The sequence below is a fragment of the Falco cherrug genome, chromosome 6 (assembly GCF_023634085.1).
Source record: "Falco cherrug isolate bFalChe1 chromosome 6, bFalChe1.pri, whole genome shotgun sequence".
NCBI lineage: Eukaryota > Metazoa > Chordata > Aves > Falconiformes > Falconidae > Falco > Falco cherrug.
This window is the reverse complement of record NC_073702.1, coordinates 89,637,889-89,664,632: the sequence shown is the minus strand read 5'-3', so window position 1 is coordinate 89,664,632 and position 26,744 is coordinate 89,637,889. Positions and strand designations below refer to the sequence as shown.

The 26,744-nt window shown below is 40.5% G+C and overlaps 1 protein-coding gene across 5 annotated transcripts in view; it reads right to left on the bottom strand.

Annotated features, from left to right (window-relative positions):
* VPS54 (VPS54 subunit of GARP complex) overlaps positions 1–26,744 on the bottom strand; it is a 53,507-nt gene that overhangs the window by 15,688 nt on the left and 11,075 nt on the right. For 4 of the 5 annotated variants that reach the window (XM_055713163.1, XM_055713165.1, XM_055713166.1 and 1 more), the window contains 13 exons: positions 25,898–26,139; positions 24,375–24,453; positions 21,330–21,364; positions 19,883–20,014; positions 16,835–17,220; positions 12,162–12,288; positions 10,978–11,085; positions 7,748–7,803; positions 5,816–5,912; positions 4,998–5,335; positions 2,975–3,104; positions 2,336–2,517; positions 1,381–1,493 (listed from right to left, as the gene is read on the bottom strand). In XM_055713163.1, coding sequence (XP_055569138.1) covers positions 1,381–1,493; positions 2,336–2,517; positions 2,975–3,104; positions 4,998–5,335; positions 5,816–5,912; positions 7,748–7,803; positions 10,978–11,085; positions 12,162–12,288; positions 16,835–17,220; positions 19,883–20,014; positions 21,330–21,364; positions 24,375–24,453; positions 25,898–26,139 — 2,025 coding nt within the window. The remainder of the gene's footprint in view (positions 1–1,380; positions 1,494–2,335; positions 2,518–2,974; positions 3,105–4,997; positions 5,336–5,815; positions 5,913–7,747; positions 7,804–10,977; positions 11,086–12,161; positions 12,289–16,834; positions 17,221–19,882; positions 20,015–21,329; positions 21,365–24,374; positions 24,454–25,897; positions 26,140–26,744) is intronic. The other variant, XM_055713167.1, reaches the window with a different exon arrangement.

The following is a 26,744-nucleotide window of genomic DNA, read 5'->3' as shown; positions in this document are numbered from 1 at the left end:
GCAAGAAAGGAAAAGGGATGAGTTGAACTAAAAACAAGTACAAAACCTGCTAGTTTCTAAATTTCTAAAAACTTAAGTGTTCACTTGCTGAGGCTTGAAAAAACAACAATCAATCTTGGGAGCACTGCTCTCTTACAATATTTATTACATAGTTGGCCACCCATCGTAATTATTACAACCCATAAAGTTACTTTATTATCCACTGGGATTTTAGATCAAAAAATTCCCCAAAGTCCCACAGTCATTACAGACTTAGAAACTTCAAATACAACAGTTTACAAATAGAAGAAGAAAAGCAGAAAGCACCATTAGGTTTTCTACTATACATTCTCAAATGATTTGCTGTGTATATTAATATTTTAGCTTCAAACCACTTCTTCCTTAGGCTTCAGAGTAGAAGCTCTTACTGATGCAGTTTTTCATGCTAAACTTGATGCTGCCAGTTTCCTGTCTTCTTGAAGGAAGCTGCAAAAGCTTATTTTAAGAGCAATGGTCGATGAGCATATCTTGGTGTGGTGTTCCGTAAGCGGAGTGATTATTGCCTAACACGCTCTCTGTTTCTGCTGTATTCCTTTTGGGGGGGTCGGGGTTTCTCCACCACGACATTACCGTATTTTCTTCCTTCTCATCTATTGCCATTTTCCTTCCCCCCTATGTACGTTTTCCTCTTCTTCTAGCTGCTCACACGCATTCACCGCGGCAATACTGGATGAGTATCCCCACAAAGTAAGAATGCATCATGCATTCCAATTTGCACAGATAGAAATGGGGCACGAGGAGAAAAGTCTGACTTGTCTGAGGTCAAATGAGGTTTCTGTGGCAAGGTAAATAATTGAGCGCACATGAGTTTTCACTTCCATGAGCAGCCACACAGCATGCTGCCTTTCATTTGAACAAGTGGCAGATGAAGCAGGGGGAAGGAGCAAGCTTTGTTTAAGGGGGGCTGAGCACACACACGCACTCCTTGGGCCCTTGCAACACTTCAGTGGTACGTTCTGGGGAAAGACTGAATTTGCACAAAGACTGTAAGCCTCTACACTGTGAATACACGTATAAAAAAAATTAGCTGTGCTAACCCTGTGCTAACACTTAAATGGGTTTTCAAAAAAACATCCATGTTTTTAAGGTCAGCACAAGAAGTTTCAACACTGGTAATAGAAAAAAGAAAAAAAAAAAGCTATCAACTTCCTTCTGATTCCCCCAGAAGACACTGAGCAAACACAGATCAAGAATGACATTGGAATATGTCCGTCAACTTTCAATAGCAGCATTTGCTGATAATAAATTCAGTTAACAGTAGGACACAGCACTGTATCACCTACTAAGAAGAAAATTAACTCTATCCCAGCCAAAACCAGCACAGACTGGAAAGATACACACCTGCTGTTTTTTTTTCAGGGAGAGAAATTCTGCCGTCTGACACCGAATCAACAAGATCCTGAAATTCAGCAGGAACTTCAGCTTGCTTCCAGCGCTCGTTGTCCAAAAGCAGGCTAGTTATAAACACAAAAGAGAGGAGACTGAGAAAATGAAACACCTTGTCTTGATGCTTTTCCTGCCTGTAACAGTATAGAATTAAAACTACAGTAATTTTAAAAAAAGCCAGTGGCCCAAAATGTTATGTTATTCATCTTCATTTTAAAGAGGTGCCCAACAATTGGCAGTAGCAAAACAGGAAAACACCATCTTGGCCTAGAGATCTCACAATTTGTTCATTCAAACTATCATAGAGAACAAAAGACTACAATAGGCAATAAAGATCCTTATGAGATCACTGCCACCGAAGCAATGAGTAATCATTGGAATTTTAAGAGCTTTTGATGGATGAGAGCAAAATGACTTGATGTATGATACTGGGAAGGCTGTTCCCCAAGGGTTGTTTTTTTTGTTGTTGTTGTTGTTGTTGTTGTTATTGTTTTTGATGGAGGTTTTTAGGTTGGGTTATTTGTTGGTTTTGTTTTGGGTTTTCTGTTATTTTTTTGTGTCGCTGTTTTGTTTTTTTTTTAAAACAGTTGGAAGTGAATTATCCCAAAGTTACTCAAGCCCTGAGACACAGCAATCCTGCCCTTCGCTGGCAGTCTTGAGGACTTCCTGTAGCTATCATGTCCTCCTTTAGGCAACTGTAGAACAATCCACTTTGAAGAAGTTAAGTTATGAAAACCTTAGAAGTCTAAACCAATTGAAAAGATTTGGATTTTAATACAGTTTTTTCACTCCCTGCTCTCAAGTACAACTTGCTTACTAGCATTCTAAGCAACAAAAGACCGTGTCTGCCTGGCATATGATTGATAAAATTATTCATGTAAGAACACAAAAATCTTCTACCCAGAGATACCTTAGTTTCGTCTTCCTCTCCTCATGGAATCTATTCACAAATCTATTAGCTTGACTCTGAAGTGCTCCTCGCAAGGACATACTTTTCCTGCCACAGATCTGCTCAGTATCTAAGATAAAGCCTTCCATCAAGCGAGAAAGAGCAACAAACTCGTTGGAATTCAGCTTCTCTAGGAAGCCATCCTATACGCAAAGAAAACCATTGTAACGAAACATAACAGCACAAAAATTCAGAGACATAAAGAAACGACTAATCAGCAGGCCTGAGGGCTATGAGTATTTCAAAGGAGAACATTATTTAACTCTACATGGGACAGAGAAGGCAGATTGCAGTGCAAGCTGGTACCTGGTCATAGATAGGCATTCTCTGCATGGAGCTTCCAAGACAGCAAGTCAGAATATTAAAAAAGAAAAAAGAAAAGAAAAAAAGTAGCAGAAACCCACATTGCCTTACAATGATGTGATATGTTAATGCTTGTGTGCTCTGGGCATTAGCATCAAGTGCCTGTAGCAGCAGGAACAGTTACTTAATTTCAATTGAGAATGCCATTTCAGAACTCTCGCTCATTAAACCAGTAACTTGGGAGTAAATTCTCATTAAGGATGAGATGCCAACAGCCGTCTGAGCCAAGCTCCTTACCTTTGCTCTTGCCATGAGGAACTTGACTGAACGATCATGGCAGATATCAGAAGCGTTATAAAGTAAATCTTGAATATTGTTTGCCAGCCTGACCAGTTCCAGGTCAGTCAGCTTCATGTCATCACTGATCCTACAAATGACAGAGCCAGTTGGTTGAGCATCAATTTATAAAAAAACCCAGTATTTTTGCTCATAGGTTGAAGGAGGACTGAGCCTTGCAGCAACTGTCAAATGCAGACAGTCAGTTAATCACCAAAGTCACTTTGTACAGATGGGATGTTCTAAGCTGCTGTCAAAGTCATGTCAATCCCTGTAACAAGTAAATGTACAATTGCACTTCTTTATATTTTGTTTTGAATCCACGTTCTATTTGTTATTAATGGGCTAAGACAAAACATGATATAGTCATTACTAATACAACAAATATTATTAACATTTACTGAACTAAAATTTACCTAGCTTGGTAACACTTGAGCATCACAAGCATCTGACAGATAAAACACAGTATTTTTCTTCCAATGCAAGCATTAAGCCTAAAATACATACTCTGCACTCCCTGCCACCTTAATCTATAGGCTGTCATTCTATCTGCTCTTTAGACTTCAGGCTCCTAAATTGGTGCTTTTAAAAAAACCTTTTGTGATTTGCCTACTCTTTGAGGCTAGCCATTAGCACAGCACTGCCATTCATGTAATTAGTTAAGATAACAATCTTTTGGTTCAGCGTGGCTGCTGAAGGGACTGGCAGTATAAGAGGAGAGCAAAAACCCAGGATGCTACAGAGCAGCAATTGGGCTAACATTGTTAGAACTGTATAATTTTATTAGCCTGCTCCAGACACAGAGCAGAGTGCAAAGAAAACCAGAAGAGGGATGAAGCGAGTTCATTTTAGAACGAAGTTATGCAACCAGCCTCGGAAACAACTTCATTGCTCCAGACCCCCAGCTGAGTGGCATATTTTTAGCAAACTTGGCAAAGCGCTCAAGACCAGTTCAGATCCAGCTCCCTTCTCCTTCCCTGCTCCTCACTGTAACCCTGGACTCGTCTTCACATTGCATTTCTCCTTCAGCGCATGATGGATGCTTGGACGTACAGAGGCCTGAATTAGATTTAATTAGACTATGCTGCGCATAAAACAATCTCCTTCAGCCAGCACTGTGATTTGAGGGGTAAGGTCTCTATCAACAATGACAGTTGCTTAAACACACCAGTAGTTTAAGTACCAACCAGCTAGAGCGAGCAGGACATTTGCTATCTTCCATCTTCCAGCATGGTAACAAGCAGTATTTCAATTTTGCTTCATAGAACCCTGTATCCAGACATGCTGCCTTTTTAAGTGGCTCATGCCCGAGTCTCACACACACTATACCTGGTCCTTTTGAAACGGTAGCTCTGACTTCCAGCCATAAATAACATGCATAAAAGGATGCCAAAATGTTACAGCTCTGGAGTCTGGAGCACCACAGGGCAGCACTGCCTATGTTCGCAAAGCACCAAGATGGATTTATTTAACCATGCAAGTCAAACAGTTGACAACGAATAGCAGATTTTTCTCTAGAATTTATCAAGGTGTACTCCATAAAGCCAGCTTAAAAAAAGAAAACAACAGAAAAAAATAGCCATAGGAAACATGGACAGGAAACAGATGCTTCTGCCTGTTAAAGGCGTGACAAGCTATCTTTCACGAGGCTAGGCTTGCATCTCTCCTGCTCTCTACAGAAGCAGGCTCCCCAACAGAACAGATGGAGAAGGGGCCCTTTTCTGTAAGAACTGACACAATCAGTCCCTGTACCACTATGCATAGAGGTGAAAACAAGACAAATAAAAAAAAAGGTGAGCTGGGGATAGTGCAGTCTGATGGCAGTCTCCAGGGCAGATGGGGGAGAGCCACTGCACTTCACTTACCTAGAAAAGCACATTCGTTCAAAGTAATTTTCGTACTCTATCATCAGAAACAACTGCCTGCACCTAACATCTGGTTTCCAACACGCTGCAAAGTGGAGACAGGTAGTGTGTCTACTTACATCATCTCTACTGCCCCTGGAGTAACAGAAGATGATGTTTGCTCTTTGCTGGATGAGGAATCGGTAGTGCACTCTGGTTCAGAGACCGAGTCACTGCTACAGGGCTCACTGTTTGGGGAAGTGTTTCGTTGAGAGGTAGTGTCAGCTGCTACAGGCGGGAGGTCTCCTTCGTTGAACGCATCACTTATAAACATGCCTTCATGAGTCAGGTAAGCCACTTCTGTGTCCACCGTACTGTCTTTAGCAGAGTTCTTTTGTAAGGTGTCCGCCAGGTCTCTGGTTTTTTGGTTCTTGTCTAGAACCAAGAAAACCACGCTACGGATAGTATTTAACGTTGCCTAGAATCAAATATAACTTCTATTACAAAAAAAAAACCAAAACCCTGTGCCACAAACTTGTGCTAGAAAGGGATTTTCTTTTACCCATGAAATTAAACTAAATCCTGGCTTTATTTTCTATTGCATAATTAGCATTTGGAGGCAGACCTGTCCGTCTGATGGTAACCAATATCAGCTGTTTCTGAGAATGGTGAAAGAAACCTCATTTGGAGCAATCTAACACATACAAAAGTTCTGTCCTAATCCCTAGCAGCCTGAAATGGATGCAATCACGCAACAAGAGGTATTATCTCCTTCCCACTGCTCTCTTTGTTAGCACTAATCATTTTTGCCCTGGATGCCGATATTCACATATCCTTCTTTCAATCAAAAATTTGAGCTCTATAAGCAAAACCAACACCTTAAGACTTCAAATGGAAAGTAACTTAATTCCCTTTCATGTCTGAATTAGGTGAAACTCTTGGCAAATGAATGTCTTACCTTTATTCTCTTGAGGAAGGTGGTAAACTTAGAAAAAATATTCTTCAGTAAATCAAACCACTGAGGAAAATTCATCATCCTCATCTGGTCTGCAAGCCTGAAAAAAGAGCAGTATTCAGTAAACAACAAGTGCTTACTGGCCATGATGCCTACTGGCACATAAAGAAAAAAAACATGCTTTAAATGGAATCGTAAATATAAGGAAAACCCTGTAGATTTTTATCTAGCATAACAACAAACATCATCTGACCAACAGTCACTATCAACACAATGTATGCAAGTGCAATGGGGAAGGAGGTATATAAAACCAGATCATGCTAAAAAATGAAAGCCTCACATTTACCATCTAGTTTTTTCCAGGACACAAATTCTCTTTCCCTGGGATAAGTACATGTTAGAACAAGGGAGGGGGGTTAATAGCATTTTCACGAATCATGTAAGGGGGGAAAAATATATATAGAAAGACTTAAATGAAAGTAGTTTGCAAGTGTTATAAAAGCTGTGTTATTAAGCCCATTTTGTTGCACTGCAGCGAGACCACTTCTGCTACTAAAGTGCAAGTCAGCTGTTCATGGCAAAGGGCAGAGAAGCCATTGATAGAACAAAAGTTAAACCCTGTAATACACAGTTAGGACCTAACGGCAGAATAGTAAACACCGGGGAACAGTGATCAAATATCTACTGTTTAAGAATGACCCTGTGCCCAGACTCTTCCCAGTCTGGGTAAGAATCCCATGCAGATTCTGCCACTCACTTTGCTTTATCAGCTGGTCTGGTTTTATTCCCTTGGGCTAACCCTTTGCTGAGCCAAATGAATCACAGAGCTACAGACAAACAGAAGCTGGCAGGGGCGTCTGGAGCTGGGGCCTCCGGAGGTGCCTTGTCCAACCCCTGCTCAACTCGGGTCCAACCAGCTTGGGTTGCTGTGGGCCCTGCCCAGTCAAAGCTTGACTACGTCCCAGGACGGATATCCCACAGCTCCTTCAGGGCCCTGTTCCAGTGTTTGACCATCCTCACTGGGAACACATGAACACATCTTTTCTAAGATTCAGCTAGCATTTCTCATCTTTCACCTTTTGCCCGCTGCCCCTCATCCTTCCCCTGCACACCTCCGAGAGGAGCCTGGCTCTGTCTGCAGCTCTCCCGTAACCCTTCTATGGGGTAGCTGCGGGCCGTTCTCCCCTGAGCCTTCCCCTTCCCAGGCTGCAAAGGGGCCCAGGCTGCTGCTCCTGCACTCTGCGCTTTGCGCCCCCAGACAACCCAGTGGCCTCTTCTGGATCTCGATGTCTTTCTTGCCCCCTGACCTGCCAGCTGTGCTAACGTTGCCCAGGCTGCAGCTGTAAGGACACGCTGCTGTCTATGGCCAACCAGTTCTCCACCAGAGATCCGCAGGTCCCACCCTGCAAAGCTGCCCTGAAGCCAGCCAGCTCCTGCCTCTCCTTTTGCAAAGGGGTTGCTCCTTCCAAGATACAGAACTTGGCATTTGCCTTTGCTAGGCTTTGCAAAGCTCCTGCTGGACCATTTTCTTGCGTCTGAAGCTGCCTGGTCTCTCTGCATAGCTCCTGTTCTTGTTCATGTGGGAGGTACTGAAACTACTGACAGGTAACCCCAGATTACGACAACAGGGAATGCCTTCAAGTAGAGACATATGCCTAAATACAGTAGTTTATGCTTCATGCAGTGAGATTCACAGTATTTTAGTATTTATTTTAACAGTACATTTAAGGTAACGTTAGAATCTGAAGGGGAATACACAATATTCTCACGGAGGTGGACAGAAGCAGAGGCTCAAGGTGAAAGAGAAGGCTAATCCTTTGTTATATGGAAATTTAAGCACAAATTAGAATGGCAAATTTATCTATGCTAAAAGCCATCCATCTCCTATCCCCACCCACCACCAAAAAAAAAAATAATATCTGGCTGTATACTTACTTAACAACCACTTCTGTATCTATTTCTTCTATCTGCGATACCGTATTAACCACACACTGTCAAATTTAAAGGGGAAAAAACAAAACAAAAAAAGATCTTAGCTTCTTTCTAACCGCTGCTGAGTTTCATAACATACACAATAATCCTCAAGTTAAATAAGGAAAAGTAAAATAATAAAGGAAAGACATATTTGTATCATTTAACCTCTTGTTTCTCTAAAAACAAACAAACAAAAACCCCAAAACAAAACCCCCAAACCACCCACCAAACACCTACTTGCAAAATACAGATGATCAAAAAGTTCCCAACTGCATACTAAGCTCTGGAGGGCACACCGACTTCATCACAAAGGGACCTGCTTTTCTGAGCATGGATGCTAAGCACATTTAAAAAATGTCTCTCAGGTCAGGTACTTGAGAACAGAAGCTATATTCTTCCCCTTTCCAAAGCAACTGACTTTGGAAAATATTGGTTGACTTCCTTTTAATCTTTAAATACAGGACTTGGAAAGTAACCTGTGTTGGAAAGAACAGCAGCAGGAAAGTGTGAAAGCACCCACCTACAGTCCTGCGCTTTCAAATGTTAAGGCAGAGCCAGTTTCAACTGCTCTCCCAGGAGAAATGGGATTTGCTGTCTGTCCTCCTCGTCCCTCCAGGGCACAGCCTGCCTCTGTCCCTAGATTTCTCCACACCTTAATCGCTACGCTGTGGCCTTTCCTCAAAGGACACTTGGTCCTCAACTGGTGCACACAAAACCGGCCAGTTCTTCAGTCTCTAACAATTGATTTTCATTCCAAAGACATCTATCGTTTCACAGTGATTTCACCGATCTCTTTTCATGTTACTTGTAAGCCCTAGGTACAAATCAACTCCGTTCCGATTGAATTAGGGGTCTTCTCCCAAATACTAATTCAATAACCTGATCAAATAAGTCAGTAGCATATGAACTCATCTTGCCTTTAAGTGAATATGTACAACCCAAATAGTGACTGAGGGCTGCAGTCTCAAGCTACGTGGATTTTAGCTGCATTTTGAATAACGGTGGTCAGTACAGCAGTTTGTAAGAACACACCTTATTCTTGAACTGTGCAGTGTGTTCAGTGCTTACAAACTCTGCTCTTTCACCAGCCTGGCAATAAAGAGCTGCTACAGTACTGACCAAAACAGCCCAGCAATGCATTTGAACAGGAAGCACATTTGAGATGTGGGAAGGAAACTGTTTCCTTCATTAAGGAAAAACATCCCTAAGAGCTGAGACAATAGGCTACAATCCAAACCTGTTGCACAAACCAGAAATAATCTGATCCTGTCTGTTTTCCCTGTTCAATAGAAACTTAGACCGGAAGCTGATTAAACTTCGTCTATTACTGAGCAGAGGTGACACCTTAAAGACAGATACTCCCAGCAGAATGGGAGAAGTGCTTTATGACTGAGAACAAGCAGGAAAACAGGGAGCGCTACCTGCCTATTTCGCAACTAAACAAAGAACTTAAAGGAAAAAAAAAGTCTCATGACTGCTGATAGAGGCAAGTGAAAAGCCAAGGCAGACCAATGGGCAGATGGCACAGTTTTAGGCTGGTGTTATTCATTCATGCCTTTTTTGTTTGTTTGTTTGGGTTTTTTTTGGTGGCGTTAAGCACAATGTGAAGGCCTGGAGCAGCTGCACACATCTGTATGCCTTTGTTTTTCCAGGCTTACAGTAACACAGCATGACTAGAAAGTAGTGGTCACTCACACCCTCTGCTGATCTTTTAGGGAGCAGGGAAATGATGCAGCCCAGCATCCCACCACCTTCAGGTGGGGAGAGAACAAGCAGTCAGGGGCACGAGTGCTTAACTGATGTAAATTACATTGGGGTCAAGTGGGAAAGGACCCACATCATCGCCAGGTCCTTAAAAAAAGTGGTGGGACTGTTGCATACATTGACTGTCTGTTTTCTAATTCTCCCACAATATTCACTAGCAACATTGGCCTGCTTTATCTATACCCACCCTGCACAATGAGATGAACAGAACCGTGGCGCTGCAACATAAAGTGATTTAGGAAATCCCAATCTAGCTTAAAACAAAAACCTTACAATAACATTAAAAAAGAAAATCCAAACTTTTAAAAGCTGGGTTCCCAACTTGGTTCACAACACAGCTGTGAACATCTTACTATACTATGAGGACAGGAAAGACTGTCTTCATCTGATGGCAAACCCACCACCCAGCTATCTCCCAGCCTTTGAGATACAAATCAGAAGCAGCTCATTACCACAGCAGAACGTGACACTTGAAATAATCATGTATCTTTAGGGGAGAAAAACACCCCTTTACACAATATTCTCACATATGCAGGCAAACAAACAAGATTAATAAAATTAAGAGTACTAAACACATGCTCAGTCTAAGTTTTTGTTTGCAAACAAAAGCCATCACACGTGTCACTAGTCGATGCATTTTCCCCCAAAGAATGTTCATTTGTTGTTTTAGTCTACAAAGATTTTTGGTTTGAGAAGACAGACACGCTACTCTAAATGGCAAACACCACCACCACCGACAAGTTCATTTTTATTTTTTTTTAATTTTTTCTTTTTTTACAGACAAGCACTTCTACCTTCTTCATTGCTTCACTTTGCTGTCAGAAAAAGACAAGGATATTTTCCCACCTTCTATCATGTGCCTATGCTAGGTCTGTGCTAATATTCAGGCAAGCAATGTTTTCTGTTGCATTTGTTGGGAATTCGATTGTTTCTGCTGGCAGGTTTTTTGATACTCTGTTATGTATTTAGACCAAGAACTTAAGAGGTTTAGTTTTTAGAGGGTTGGCGGTGAGGGTTGATGCATTTTTGGATTTTGGTGGTGGGTTTTTTGGGGGGGTGGGGGTGGTTTTGGTTTTTTTGTTTCTAAACATAGTTGTTATGACACAGCTATACTATTTGGGAAAGCCATTGTTAAGAGGGAAAAAAAAAAACCTTAAGCTGAAATCAAGGAACTCAGAACAATGGTAACTATACAGAGAAAGCTGTGATCTGCTATACTTATGCTACCTACTCCTTCCAGAAGGTCTTCTCTGCAAACAGACCTCTGTGCTTCAGGAAATCCTTAGTGTCTGCAAAGCTCAGCTGCTCCAAAGGAGAGACCATCAACCACCACAAAACTTTGTTAGAGCTGTTCTTAACTACTTTAGAAAATAATTTTTAAGGAGTTGAGGCAAGCTTGTCAGGTATGTTAGAAGTGTTTGGCTTACCTGTTTAATTATGTTCTTTGCAGTAATAATCATTTCATCTCCATATATTTCATAAAAATTTAGTTTTCTTTGTTTTAAAAGTCCAAATACTAGAGATACAAGTCTCTCCTATCAAGAAAAAAAAAAAAAGAAAAATAAAAAACCCCACACTAAAAATATCAAGATGAGGACAAGAAACAATTTTAAGAAATTACACAGCAGTAAGAAAGTTCATGTATCAAACACAGTGAACAGTATTTAGATCAGTGCAGTGCCTTGAGACTAATGCCATGCTTTGACCATACAAAGCTCCCTATAGCAATACCAGCGGAGTCCCTTCCTCCCAGCCTGTTTCATGCCTGTTTCTCAGTTGTGCTCATCCACTTGTGCTTAAAAACATGGATAATTTGAAAGATGAATGAGTTTCCTTACCCCAAGCAAGAATTACACTAAATACAATTGCACCAGCACAAGTGAGAGGCTATCCCATTGTGGAGCAGAGGTGAGAAAAAACTATAGGGCAGAAATGGGAACATTTTAAGTGCTGTTGCTGTTCACTGTATTTAATGAAACCCATGGATGAAATAAAACTAAACACTTAATAGGGTCCAGCATTTACTGAAGAATAGTACAGGCAAAATCCAGAAAAGTTTTTTCCTGGCTAGAAAGCAATCACACTAGCTTAATCTTTAGATGTTTATGATCTTCAGAGGAATGAGAAATATATTTATCTATACTGCAAATGAAGCACGTATTCAGGGTGACCATATAGTTGATATAAGCACCCACAAATGCACAGGGAGGCAGAATGAGAACAACATGCAACTGTCATCTTTCATTGCAAAACTAAAGTTTTTACATTATACACTCAAGTAGATATGAGAGTCCATGTTCTTTTTGACTTAAAGTGTTGAGGCTCATGAAGTAAACTCAGTATACATTTAATCAGAGAAAATAAAACTGATTATTTTGAAAAAATAAAGTATGACTGAATTGCAGTTCCATGAGTTTAGTTACAATTACTTAATTTTATCAAGCACAAAAAAAAAAAAAGGGTGTGTGTGTGTGGAAGTTTGGATGAGAAGAGAAATAGTGTAGAATTATAATGTTGCTACTAGGGACCTGAGTGAATTAGTTGGTGCTAATTAAGTATGTTAAAAATGCAAACATATTCATCAGACAGTTTATTTCAGTAACAGACATACCTCTTCTAGAATTTGGCAATCATCTTCTAAGGGTCTATTTAAATCATTGCGAGCATAAGTTGAAAACTCCGCAATCATCATTTTATCTATCAGCTTTTCCAGTTCACAAAGCTGTGAGCCAAGATGCCTAAGAAAAACAGCCATTGAGATATGAGCCAATATAATCAACCTGAAAATGAATCATTATTTCACAGCTGAAGAAAATAACCACCCAGCAGGTAATTTCCATGCAATCAATGCTGGCTTAATGGGGGGCTCAAATCTTTCACTTCTTAGAGCAGCTGAAACCATGCATTTTTCAGAGGTACCGTCACCTTGCAGCAAACATATGGTCTTGAATATTGATGGAGGGTAAAACCTGGAATTAGGGGTTTTTTGGTTGTTGGTTTTTTTTTTTTTTGTTTTTGTTTTTTTTTTTTTTTTTAAGGTGTTGAGTACTTCTTCCTAATGAAGTGAACCAGAACTGAGAATATTCTGTGCTTGTCGGCAGGAAAGTGACAAAAAAAAAAAAGTGTTTGAGCTTTTAACGTGGTCACAGATTTACTTTACATGACTGAGATACAGTAACGGCTTTCCATGAGAGGATGGCTTTCAGAGAACACAGAAGAGTTTTCAAGTTTGCCATTTTTATGGTACTCTACATTCAAAATATTTTTTCCATGTATTTCAGATTTTAAACCATATTTTGCAGATTGCAGATATAGAACCACAAGGGAATTTCTCACATCAGAAATGTCAACCAGGCTTTAAAAACTGTGCAGCTAGAGAAACTTTTAGCAGAGTAAAATTAAAAGTGATACTTTCAGGGATGTCAAACACTCCAGGCCTTCCAACTTCCACCGACAGCTGGGAGCACCAAACATCTGTAAAAATCAGTCTGCTTTTTCCTTGTTTAAAAACAAAATCAGACAGACACTTTGCCAATGAGAATTAACAGAAGTGGTGAGGTTTTAGAAAAACCCGGACACAAAATGGGGAAGATGAACCTGCATGGCTCACTGGCTTTAATTCAGTGCTGGTGTAGCCGGACTGTTAGCTTTCATGGAGCCGCAAAAACATGTTAGGACTCCCTGGTAGGAGCACTGCTGTACCAGTGCAAAGCCCACAGGATCCAGCCTCACAGCCCCGTGGGCAAAGTCAGCACCAGGGTGCAAGGAAGCGTGATGCCAGGGTAGCTCCTCCCTGCAGAAACCCACGTGGCCAGCACTGAGCTGAACTGAATGAGTCTTGCTGGATCCCAGTTAAGCAGCTTCATTTTTTTCTAATTTTAAGATGATGGGGGATGTGCCTGCTTTGAAACTGAACTGTTAGTCAAGAATTGGCTGGAATGGACAAAGAGGACACATTTAAAAAAACTAATTTAAGCAAAAATGGTCTCCAGAAAATCCAAGCCAGTTGCACCGTGGACGTTTCAAAACAAACCCAACAGAAAAAACCCTGAAGATTATTATTTGCAGTATAACGACTGGAGCTGCAAAACTTACTGCAGGACTAATACCCACAACACAAAGGTTTACTTAGGTAAGCACAAAGATGCTCTTCAGTCAAGTATTTCTGCAACTGTGCTTAACTGCACTGAAACACAACGTAACCCGCCCTTTCAAACCTCAGGTATGGAAACATCCGCCATGAGTTCCCAGCACTTGCTGCCACCATTTTGCCCAAGATATTCTAGCCCCTAACAAAACAAAAATAAAAAATCCCTCTACCCTGAAACACACTAGAACAAGTCAAACTTTAATTCACACTCCAGCAAAATGCCTTGGCAACCATCTTTTAAGAGGTACCAGTCACACCTCATGTCCTTTCAATGACTGAATACTACAACTCTGTGATGTAAAATTATGACTGCAGGGTAAAAATTCGTTTAAAACACAGAGGTGAAACTCTTTTTTCCAAGTATCCGTGTTTTACTGTATAAAAAAGTACTAAAATATGGTTTGCCAGCATACCTGTGCAAAAAAATCACTTTATCTCCATGACCCCAACAAGGACTATGAAAACAATATAAAACCTGGCAGTACAGGTTTGTAATTTAGTTAACAAATGTGTTTTTTTTTTTAAATTAAAAGTATGAACTTGAAAATGTTAAAGAGCTCTAAACCTGTAATTCTATCCAATAGTAGCAAGCAGTAACTGTATCGTTACAACTGTACCTATAATCACTGGGGATACTGACTTAGATTAAAGGCACCAATTTATTACTTCACAGCACCATTAAGGTGCTTTCGTTTCTTGCTATAACTAGAATCAAATTACATTGTTTTCTGCATATAGCATAGCAAGATGAGGAAAAATTTTGTATATGGGTAATCTGAGTAGTTTTCTTACTATTTTATATGGAATCAGTGATTCTGCGACATGACTCAATTTAAAGTTATCTGTTCAAAAGCAAATTCCACCAGCTGTCATGCACAATACCAAAGTAACAAATTCGGATTTAAAAATAAGATACAAATTATTTAGTTAAAAAGAGACATACTAATTATTTAGAAAAACGTGATACTGATTTAGAAGTTAATATAATCTTAAAATAAATCAGTTCCTTAACTCACTTGACAACTATGGCATTCTTGTTCAGAACAAAGCAAGAACATCCATTTGGTATTTCTTGGAAAAAGCTGACTTATTTGTGTATGCCATCAATTTAGATTTTTTTAAAAAATTGTTTGTTTTTAGAAACACAACATTCTACTCAGAAGTTTTATCAAGATCTCCATCTTCCCACTGCACGTTATTTCTCCAGACATGCTATACACAGGGGCCACTGTGAGACTCGGGAACAACTGTACTGGGCTTCTCAACTGCACTTGCATCTCTGGTGGGGACGGTGACTCAGGTCACACTTAACTCACCTTTCTGAACCCTTAATATCCAAAGCAGAGGGGACATTCCCCACTCACATCGTTATTTTTAACTCTGCCATAGAAACCAACTAAGCATTATTCATACAAATTACTTTTTGGAGACAAAATGAATATTTACCTGCAAAGATGTTCCACATCTGAGTGTAGTTTTAAAATAATGGCACATTCTTAGGACATCACATATACCAAGCACGACAACAGAACTGCACTCTGCTGACATTGTACGTAGGTCACTTGATTGCAAAACACAAGTAATTCTGACTGATGCTGTCACAGAGTTGTAGAAGTACACTCATTATCATCCAGTTAAATACAAATGTGACTCAGTCAAGCGCTGTGCACCATATTCAAGTGGTTGAGAGTAGGAACAGTAAAGAAGAAAGGAAGTGTGCTGAAGCGCCTGAAGATGGACCATCTAAGCTAAAAGAAAAAGACTTAACATGCTCTAACAACTTTCCTCCCAGTAGATTATTAGCTCTTTTTAAAGAAAAAATAATTTTTGGGGTATTCTTTTAGAATACTTCTTCTGAAATCTTTTCTACAACATTTGTGAGGTTTTTCCCAAGCCAGCTGGAAGGGGTGTTAGAAAGGGAGCTCATCAGAACAGACACACAGCATCTGTATAAAGTTCTGAACACTCATGTTACAGTTACTGAGTAACAACCATGCTTTTATTACACAAGCTGGGAACCACCAGGTTGCAGGAACCACATAACCTCCAAAAAACCAACCCCTCTCCCACCACCAACTTATAAAACTAAGTATACAGCTCCTCACGTAGCTGATGCAAGTCTCGGAGCCGATTTAACATATATTACTTCTGCTAGCAACATTCCACAGCTGCAGCTTTGCATACAACACTTTTAAACTGTATATGACAGTTATGATAGCTTATTTTACATCAGCTAAAAGGGTTCCACTGTATTAATACTCTTCCATATCACAGAGGATCTTGTCCAGTGCAGTGGCATCTCCCATGTGGAGCTCTAAGCATCCACTGCTAACAGAAGCAGCCAGTGCAGGACCTTGGACTCACCAATTCCCATCACTGTAGCAAACACAGGCAAAAAAACCAATAGCAACAGCAGACTGGGCAGCACCTTCCCTTTATTCCTTCCCTTCCCGACTTCAGCAGTTCACAGAACTTCACTTCTCAGTTGGATGGAGCAAGAGGCAGCACCCCCTGGCCGCTGTCAATACAGCTCTCCACAAGGGCGGACCTGGCTGAACACATTCCATCTGACCAACTGTCAACCTCAGACCACATTTAGTAACTTTGCACTGGCTTTTGCTTGCAAAGCTTCTTCCAGCACAAGCACAGGTTGGAGGCTGACTTATTTGACACATGCTGCATATTCCTGTAACACCACAAGCCTAGGTCAGTCACTAAAGACACAGGCCCAGAGTGGAGCTGTATAGCAAGAACTGGGTCTCTGCGGTGCTGCATACATGAGGATTGCAGACCACCACTTGGAAACCATCTCCCAGCTCCGGGCTACAAGCCCTGCAAGGTGGAGGTCCAGCCACTGTTTGGCTTTCACCTCTGCACCCCTAAAACACCTGTAAACAAGAATGGAGTACGAAGCATCTAGACATTAAAAGTTCATGTCCTCCCACTGCAAAAAAAACCCTGTCTCTGGCACATGCATGAGTCACACTGCTTACGCCACAACTTACATTTTGTAACTTTTGCACTACGCCCTCTAAGAATGAACAAAGGTAAAACAAACTCCTTCAGCCAACATAACGTGCCCAGGACATTCTAGCTCTACTTGCATTTTACTAATTCCCCAGATGGTTACGTACCGGAAACTGTGAATGCCTTGAAGCTCTTGCTGTAACACCTCCTGTGTTGTGGCTATTAAGTCCAAAGCTCCAACAAACTCAGAAGTGGATAGCAGCAACTGTACTGTGGGCTGTGTTTGGTGTACAGTAGCCATTAATTTCAGTTTATTGTATGCTTTTATACAGTTATTTCTGGTGAGCGACAGTCTTAAAACTCGAAGCGATCCTTCACACATTACTTTATCAATTTTGGAGATTTTCTCTCTAAGTAATTTTACAGCCTGGGAAGTTTTCCTGAGGTAGTCCTGCAACTCATGCTGAGAGGTCATTGCATGAAAAAATGCTTCTGAGCGCAGAGAAATCTGATGAGCAATATTGACTTCCACAATGTCCAGATAATGGCTCAGCTAGAAAAAGGAGGAAGGAGGAAAAATGAACAGTGTTGTTATGACTTAGCAAGTTTATCCTCACGCAAATACACTATCAGGGTATTTGTCTTACTGTATCACAGGGAAATTTTGCTAATAAAAATTAAAATCCTTTGTCAGATTAGCAAACAAATAACTGCTCATTGTGGTTTGATCATCTGATTTCAAATGAACTCCAAGTCACTCTGGGAAGGCTGACTTGGTGCCACTCCTGCTTGAAAACTACAAGGTAGAAAAGCAAATAATTTTAAAATACCCAAGCTTTTGTATCCCATGGCTGCACACTGGCCTTTAACCAGGAGACAGCTCTGGACACTGGCTTGCAAATAAGAACAGTATACACATGCAAATACTCTATGTACTTCGGGTCACTGAAGCTGCTAAAGATGCAGCCCAACTATACTTGAAGAGAGACATTCCAAAGGCATGTCATCATTTAAAATGCTGTAGCATCTTCTTTGTAGATAAATCCTCAGGATATCTCTGGCTGCAGTTGGCTTTTTTGTCAACCAGCTGGAGTTCCTATTAAGCGTATTCCACGTACACCAGCACTGTGGGATTCCCAGAGATGGAATATGCCTGCATGTTTAGAACCTAAAATTCAAATTCTCTATGTCGAACAGTTACCAGACCACTGGGTTGGCCTGATTATTTGAGCTGTAAAAAGCTCTGTGTTCTGGCTTATGCTGAATATGCAAACTCAAAGGACTGAGGCATTAGGATGCTCATCTGAATGCTAATACTCAGTTGACCTGGTTTCTAAGAGGTGCCAAGCACTCAAACCTCATGCTGAATTTCAAAAGGCCCATCCAGAGATGGAAAGAGAATCAGCAGGAGAACATTTCCTTCTTATAGTTATTTCCATCCTGCATGTATTTAACACTGGGGATTTATACAATATGCAAACGCATCTTGTTTGCAATACATTTAATCAAAAACATCCTCCATACACCTAGCCCACAGGAAAAGCTGAGGCAGACTGTGACACAGGGATCAGAAAAAGGGTTATGATGATAATTTTCTTATGTGATTGTACCGACCAGATGCCCTGGGTCCCTTCACTATGCTAAGTGAGGTAGAACAAACAGAACAAAATGATAGTACCTGCCTCAAAGAGCTTACAGTCCCAATGTAGGGCAAGACATGGAAGGAGGTAAGGAAGAGAAAAACGTTAGGGGGAAATTGTTCAAGTAGATCAGCAGCAGTCCAAAAGCACTAACAGCCTAAGTATGTGTGCTTAAGGCAAGGTTTTCAAAATCCTGTTGAAAAATGATGCCTGGAGCTAAGGATAATTATGGCAGCAGGGTTCCTATTTACACGTGCTAAGTGTAAACCTCATGCAGTTCAGAGCCTTTAAAGAGTAAAAGAAAAAGTTTGGGCCCATTTCAGTAATATGATTCAGTATAATAATTTGTCATACATGTGGCTTTGGAGGCAACAGAACTGTTTTATACTACTTAGGTATTTGTACGACCCCTCCAAAGAAGCATAGCTCACGGATATTTGAAGCTTTATTTTCACTCCACTGCATTGAAGGGGGCTCTGGGTCTCCTTCGCTCGAAGTCTATGTTGAGTGCCCATTCTGCTGCTGCCGGGCACACTTTGTCAGTTCAAAGCATACGCCAGACACTGCTTTTTCATCTTCAGACAGCAACTGCCACAAACTCCAAGGAAGTATTCCTCCAACTTTACGTGTGGAGGACAACACAATGAACAATCCAGTTAGCCTCCCACAGAGCCTGCCTCTTCCTCCTGACCTGGCAGGAGAGCAGGAAGACTAATTCCTGGAAATTTGAAAACACCTTCTGGAGGATCTCATCTTAATTTTTCTTAAGGCCACCACTTTCTTTTTTAATTTCCCCACACACCACTGCTAGTTCCCAGAGGCTTCAGTAGGTTAAATAGAAAAGAAAATTAAGGTCAGAAAACAGACTCTGAAATCATGTAGATGTTTTAGAAGCATGTTATGGGTATCTGTACCGTAAAAATGATCACTATGAGATTTTCTACAGTACAACTAACAAAATACTTAAAAAAGACTAAGTAAAGACTTCTGTTTCCAATATGAAAGAAAAAGCTCTGCTTTCTTGCTCTGCAATGTACTCAGGTCCTTTGTGAAATCCAAAAGTGGATCAGTGAAGATGACACGACAACAAAAGGTAAGAGGAAGCTCCTGACATACAAAAACCTTAGGATTTAGTATTTCTTTTAGCACAGAAACCACAGTGCCTTGAATCTGGAGTTTTCCTGAGATGTGATAAAGCAATAGTCTTAAACAGTGTACAACCTCTAGCTTTCCCTTCTCATTGAATTGCTCTTCCTCCTTAACATCAGCTCCAAATCTCTAAAGTTCTCAATATATTCCTGCTCCACTAAGTTTTAGCGGTCCTGAAGAACCAGTTATTATGCCATATACAGATTCCTTTTTTCCAGATTTGACAGATTTATTTAGCAGGGGAAAAAAGTTCTCTTTCAGTAAGATGCTTCCTGCATTGATTACTAACAATCTGCAGCCTGACGTAAAATGAAAGATAAAGCCCACAAGAGTGATGTCTCGACAAATACAGAACAGCAGCAGTGAAGTTTCTTTGTAATAACTAACAGCTGCGATGGGTAGCAACACCTTCTATCAAAGTTGTACCTTTTCTTGAAGTAACTTTGAGGAAGCTGCGTCACGATTTCCTTTTCCACCAGCAGTACTAAAATGAGACCATGGTAAAACGGCATTAAATGTTAAGGAATCTTCCAAGGCAAAATCTGGTTTCATAAAAATCTGAAACAGAAAAACAAAAGAAATAAATGTGCCTCCCTCACCCCTACATCTTCCTCCCCAGTTAGACACACACCCTGTCCCATGAAACTAACAGGAACCTTATTTGTTGATTTTCAAAACCCAAATTTTCATTTATCTAGGCAAACAAATTAATTCGAGACCTTACAACCAATTTACTTTACACCTTACAAGTTTATATGATCTTCCTAAAAGTGGAAAGCACAGCTCCAAAATTACCTAAGTTATTGAGCACTCAAGATGATCTAAACATCCTGAGTGTGAAAACACAGGCAGCATTAAACTGCAGGTGGGTCCCCTAAAGGAGCAGAGCAAACGTTCTTCAATAGCAGGGGCATCCTACTGCCAACCTGCTCATTTCTGGGGCCACGGCTTCTACCAGACTGAGGATCCAGCCAGCTGCAAGGGCTCAGCAAGTGGGAGCCAACACAGCCTCAAGCTGACCTGCTTCAGCGCAACACAGCAAATGTGCTGGTCACAGACGGTCAGTAACATGTAACTTTAACTATACATCTCAGAGAACTATTAATCAAAAATTCTCTCTGATAACATTATTTTTACTTGACAAAAAAATGGTACAAAACTTGAGCTTCCAGGCACACAATAGTACCCTTTTCCCTGTATTTATGAAGTGCACTTTTAAAAGGTTCAACATAGGCTATAGCATCTCACCACACTCAAACATTCTTGTTTCCTGGCCTTTAAACATTGCAGTGACAGCTATTCAAGTAACAGCCTACATGACTGGCACAGAGATGCTGACCCACATTAACACTCTGACTTCTTAATGTACCTAGAATAAACTGTTCAGACTAAAATGAAATCTGGAGTTGTGTCATTTTGTCAACCTGTTACAAAAACCCCCACATCATATATGCTGCAAACACATAAGCAAGAGGGCTATGCCCAAGGATTCAAGGAGTTAAACCTAACGCTAAGTTGTACACTATGCAATATTCAAGCTTCTATCAAACTCTTCAGTCTCCCTTTCCTCCTGGAAAACAGGGTAGCTCATTTTACCCAGCTCTGAGGTTATAACTGTTAAAGACTAAAAAACTAATGGCATTTGTATTCTACTTTAAGAGAAAAATCAAGACCATGGGAAACAACAACAACAAAAGAACGAAAAAGCACATTGTTCTTAGTCTTTTTAAATTCTGAGCACTGCAGATCCTCTTGAGAATCAGCTCAAGTAATCGGCTTGGACAAAATTTCTACAGAGAAGAGAGTACATTCATATATACAAGACTACATGAGAGAAATCCTTATAAAAGTTTAAAGTGCACAGGAATCATACCTTAGGTACTTGTTCCAGATCTGTCCTGGATTTATCTACAATTAAACAAAACACAAGCAGTCATTCATGGGCAAACAACAGAAAACCAATTACCTTGAACACTATTAAACCCTATGAGGAAGTTTTCAAGACAAGACGCCAGGTTCCTCACAGGGGGCAAACAAGGTTATAAATGGAAACAAAATGTTCTGACTGAAGACAAGGAAAACCTTTTTCACCATGAGGACAATCAAGCATTGGAGCAGGCTGCCCAGAGGGGCTAGGTACTCTCCACTCTTGGAGGTTTTCAAGGCCCAACTGGATAAAGCCCTAAACGGCTTGGCCTGACCTCACAGCTGAACTGGCTTTGAGATGGCAGTTGCAGTAAAGACCTTCTGAAGTCCCTTCCAATCTAAAATATGAAATATTCTGATTCTTTGAAACACTCCATTGCCCTTTGTAGTTTAGGTCTCGCGCTCAGAGTATTCAAAGGTGCTCGCACCTGGCTGCTTTGACAGCAAAACCAGTCACACTAAGCAATCTACTTAGTGCTTCACATTCCTTAATGCGCTGTTCAAACAATTGGCAAGGGCTGGTAAGGTCCCTCTAACATCACCCCGGTTTTAATGTTCCAGACAGAAGTTGTCCATATAATCACTTCTGCACAGCACTTGGAGAACAGATACACAAAGGCTGGCAAGAAGGATGAACAAGGGCTCAGGACAGTCCCCAGCACACTGAGCAAGTAGCACAAGTGAAGCGCTGCTTCTGAAGTAAGCTGACCTGACAATTGCATTGGGTGAGACAGCTGAGCTGGGAAAAAGAGATGCATCACTGTACACCAGCAGAACTGGAAGAAAAGGCAAATTCGGAATTTTGAGATTTAGCCAGAATCCCTTTTTCCTCCCCTACTCATTAACTTAGTGTGCATTATAAAGAGGGGCCACATTGGAGGCCAAAAAAGGTGAGGAATTTAAAAGCAACAAGCCCATACCTTATGCGGACACTTGTGTGTCAAATAAAATTGTGTGACACTTGTGTCCGTGACAAAAATGCTAAAGTGCTACATCAGCATTATCTCCCACATTTCTCTCACTTCCCTCGTTCTTATTTTATTTAGTTTTTACTTTATTTGTACTGAAGTACAAAAGGCAACCTAGGAATCATCCTGCTGTCCTCAGTCTTTGGACAGACCAGCTCCTACAGAAGTAAAAGGCCAAGTCTTGTTGGCTGGAGTCGAGAGGAAGACAGGCACATCAGCAAAAGAAACTACAGAAAACAAAGAGTTTCAGTTTACCAAATGAAGCTTCTACTAGAAACTGTTCATCTACCCAAGAAGCTCCCAGTTACTTTGGTGACACAGGAATTCAATTTTTGAAAACAAAAGACTCTTTCAAAATGGATTAAGCTAAGTCTGAAGAAGGAACTTCTGTTTTGCAGTATGCATGACAAACAGACTCATTCAGGAACAGCTATTCCAAAATAACACCAATCACAGAGAAAACCTACAGAAGGGCTTCCTTTTGCACAGAGAGGAAGAAAGCTGACTGAAAGAACTCAGATCAAAAGTAAACTACTGAATGCTTCTTGCTGCATTACCTGTAGCCATATAGACAAGCCTGATCAAACAGTGATTGGCAAATGAACCCTTTTACGCTAACATTTTTGAGAAAATAAATATTAAAAGTTTGCTCCAGGCTATGACTGTTTCTTTTCCTTCTCCTTGTCTTATCTTTTTCCTTTTGCAAGAGCTCTTGTCTTCCTTTGTCCAGTTTCATATTAGCTGACCCATTTCCATAAAATCTTGAAATTCAGTCTTGCTACAGCTGTCGACACCAAAAGAATTTACCACGTAGTCTTTGCTAACAGTAATCAGAGAAATACTAAGCAGAGAACTGGCCAGAGTGGAAATTCATGAAGTTCAACACAGGAAAAGGCAAAGTCCTCCCGTGGAGAGGAATAACCCCAGGTACCATTACACGATAGGGTCTAGCGGCTAGAACCTCTGCAGAGAGGAACCTGGGGTCCTGGCAGGTGACAAACTGACCAGGAGCCAGCAGTGCACTGTTGTGGCAAAGCACCCTGGGTTGCTTTAGGCCGAGCACTGCCAGCAAGCTGAGGGAAGGTGCTTCTCCCTCTCTACTCGGCACTGGTGAGACATGCAGAGCAGTATGCCCAGTCCTGAGCTCCCCAGTACAAGAGACCTAGGCATACTGGTGTGAGTCCATGAAGGGCCACAAAGATGACTAAGAGACCAGGGCATTTTTCACAGGTCTAGAGGCTGAGAGGACCAGGATTGTCCAGCCTGAAAAAGCTCAGCAGGAGATATCACTGTTTTTAAATATCTAACGAGGGGGTGTAAAGATGACAGAGCAGGCTCTTCTCAGTGCTGCCCAGTGACAGGACAAGAGGCAACCGGCAAAAACTGATACATCAAAAATTCCATCTTAACATAAGGAAACACTTTTACTGTGAGGGTGGTCTAACACAGAAACAGGTTGCTCAAAGTAGTCGGGTAATCTCCATCTGTGGATAAGTACAAAACCCAACCAGACATTGTTCTACCACAGGCGACCCTAACGGAGCCAGCAGTTTGGACTAGACTGTCTTGAGATGTCACTTCCCACCTCAGCCATTCCATGATCCTCATGGCAGTGAGACAGTAATGGCCCAGCGCTGCCATTCTTCATTGCAAAGTCAACAGCTGCCAGAAATTTGATGCAACAGTCTCAATGGATCTTAAATAAAAGGAAGTTAAAGAAAACACTGCCAGGGACATAATGACCTGCCATGAATGCAAACACGCCAAGGAATAGTTTAAGAGTAGGTATCACAAGCATTCTGACCTATAAAATATCAGCAGTAGTCAACAATACTTCCAGTCAACCATGCCTGGGTTTTCAATTATTGTTACAAAGAAATCATCAGCAGCTATTATTGCACATGAAGCCCTCGAGCAAGTAAAGGAGAAGATCAGTATGCTATAGCATTCATTATTGAATGCTATAACATACCGATACAAGAAGAAATTACTTTTTAACGACTAAAGGAAGGCTGTGGCTGTACCATGGGTGTGTAATAGAGTCCTGTCGAAGGTATCTTTAGGAGTACAAATATTCTTGCATCTTTCGTGAACCTTCTCTCTCTGTAAAAGAGAAAATATATTAAAGAATTATTCTGAGGCTTAAAAAAAAAAAAATTTTTATTTGAAACAGAACATTCAGAACATTTTCAGTGAAACCTAACTGCATTATGCCAAATAATTCTGACAAATTCACAACAGTGGGGTTTTTTCCTCTTAAAAGCTCAGATGATGTTTTTACAGGTGAAAGATACAAAAAATTTCACCCTGTATTTGGTATGTTGGGGGTTTTCTGTATCTTTACACCACAAGAGAAAATGAACACAGAAGTTATTGAAGAAGTGTAATAACTTCTCTACATAATGAGGTATATTCACAGATCAATCATAATTACATATCCAAACATTTATTTGCTGTCTAATCCAGAAATCACACTACCACACAACGAGCACTCTTTCATTGACAAATTAAATTGGAACAAGGTAGAAACTGCTTCCACATCATACTAATGAGTACCTTGCTGAAACCATCTTTTCACCATGCTGAGCTTCAAATTTTATCTACAGGTGTAAACACCACCAGAGACTGTAGTGGTGAGAATTAAAGAACACCAATGTTCGCTAAATCTCTGTTAGAAGCTACATGTCAGTTCTCTCTTCCCAAAAATCTTTCATTTAGCAGTCACTGCATTACACACAAATTTTAATGGATGAGCTCTTAAAACATTTTAAATGTTGAATATGTGAACTAATGGTAATAGTTCAGTTACAGATAATTTACTCTCACATTCTTTAACCATGACTTACACAAGTAACATTTCCTGCAGCCAATTCTGTACCAGAAAAAAAAAGTTACAAACCAAGGAAGCAGAAAACAGTGGGAGACTTCTACATGTTCTTTCAGTTAAAAAAAAAATACAATAATACTACATACTTACTGACACCTGTATTTTAAGAGTTTGTAGAAGTCTCCTACTGGTCCTGCTGTCCTTAGATGTAGCTTAAGCTTCCCTGTTATGAAAGAAATTATTGAGATAATAGGCCTATTTATAGTTTAAGAACTTCACATATAAATGTTTAAATTAGATGCTCTTAATAAAAATCTCCAATCCTTGCAGCACATAGTCATGTTTTATATTTGATCCAAAGGTCTGAAAATGCTATGTTGCAGTGTGGAGCCCGATCATCAAGCAATCCTTACAGAGAAAGAATTCATAATCAGAACGAAAAAATACGAACGTAAGCCCTGGTGCAGGTTCAGTATTCAGAAACACAAATGAAAAAAATATTAAATTGCCTAGAGAATTCAGACAGCATTTTCCACACTACAGATACTGAGATTATAAAACAAGAAATGCCTAATTAAGAGTCAACAAGCACTGAAGAGCAAATTAATTTTCAGCTAACTGTATGATGGACTACTAGCAGGGACAATCTCTAATTACAAGAAGGATCTCAAATTTCTTTCTGGCCCCTAGTACTACATACACCTAATTTTGGGTTCTTACCGGAGTAATTTCCTGTTGGTATAATGCAAAATGTTCCTTGGTGATCTGTGGGAGGTAGAATGAAGGCGTGACTTCAGTGTCCACAAAGTCCACTCCCCATGTTTTTGTAAAGAAATCAGATTCCCTTTTTGCTAACCTAGGATCATTTAGTGCTGCTGGGAGATTGACTTTGGAATGATAAATAGTCCATCGGTGCTGATCCGCAACTAGAGATGGGCTGTCACATAAATTATTGGGATCGCCTGCAGCACAAAAGACAAGACAGTTTGTTAAGGTGAGAAACCACAAGGTATATTTTTGCTAAAATATGGTTCTTAAGCAAACAATGTTTGCACAATTACACAATGGATCAGAATTACTTATGCAAAAGACACCCGATACTCTCACTCTGTATAACACTTCAACTTGCACTTCTTCTATCAGATTAACCAATACAAGTTTTGAACACGGTAGTATACTCACTCATTAAATATGTTTAGCTCAGCAACATTAGCTTCTACTGAAGAGAAAAAAAATTCTAACCACAAACATATTTTTAATAATCTGAACTTGATCGGAATGACAACTGATACTCATTAGCATTATATTTTGCAATACTGAAGATTCGAGCCCACCTAATCCTTTTTATAAACTAAGCTTTAGGATACCACAGCAGCTGCAACTGTGACCAAAGCCTGGTTTTATGATGGCACTAGAGACTTAAGACAGCGCTAGAGACAGGTCTTGGTCTCTTGCTTCCTACTGCAAGACAGCTGGGGTGTCTCAGAAGCAGTGCAGCTAGACTCCAAGCACGCCGGACAGGTCTGTTACAGGCTCTGACAGAATATACCCTCTTCTTGCACGTGGC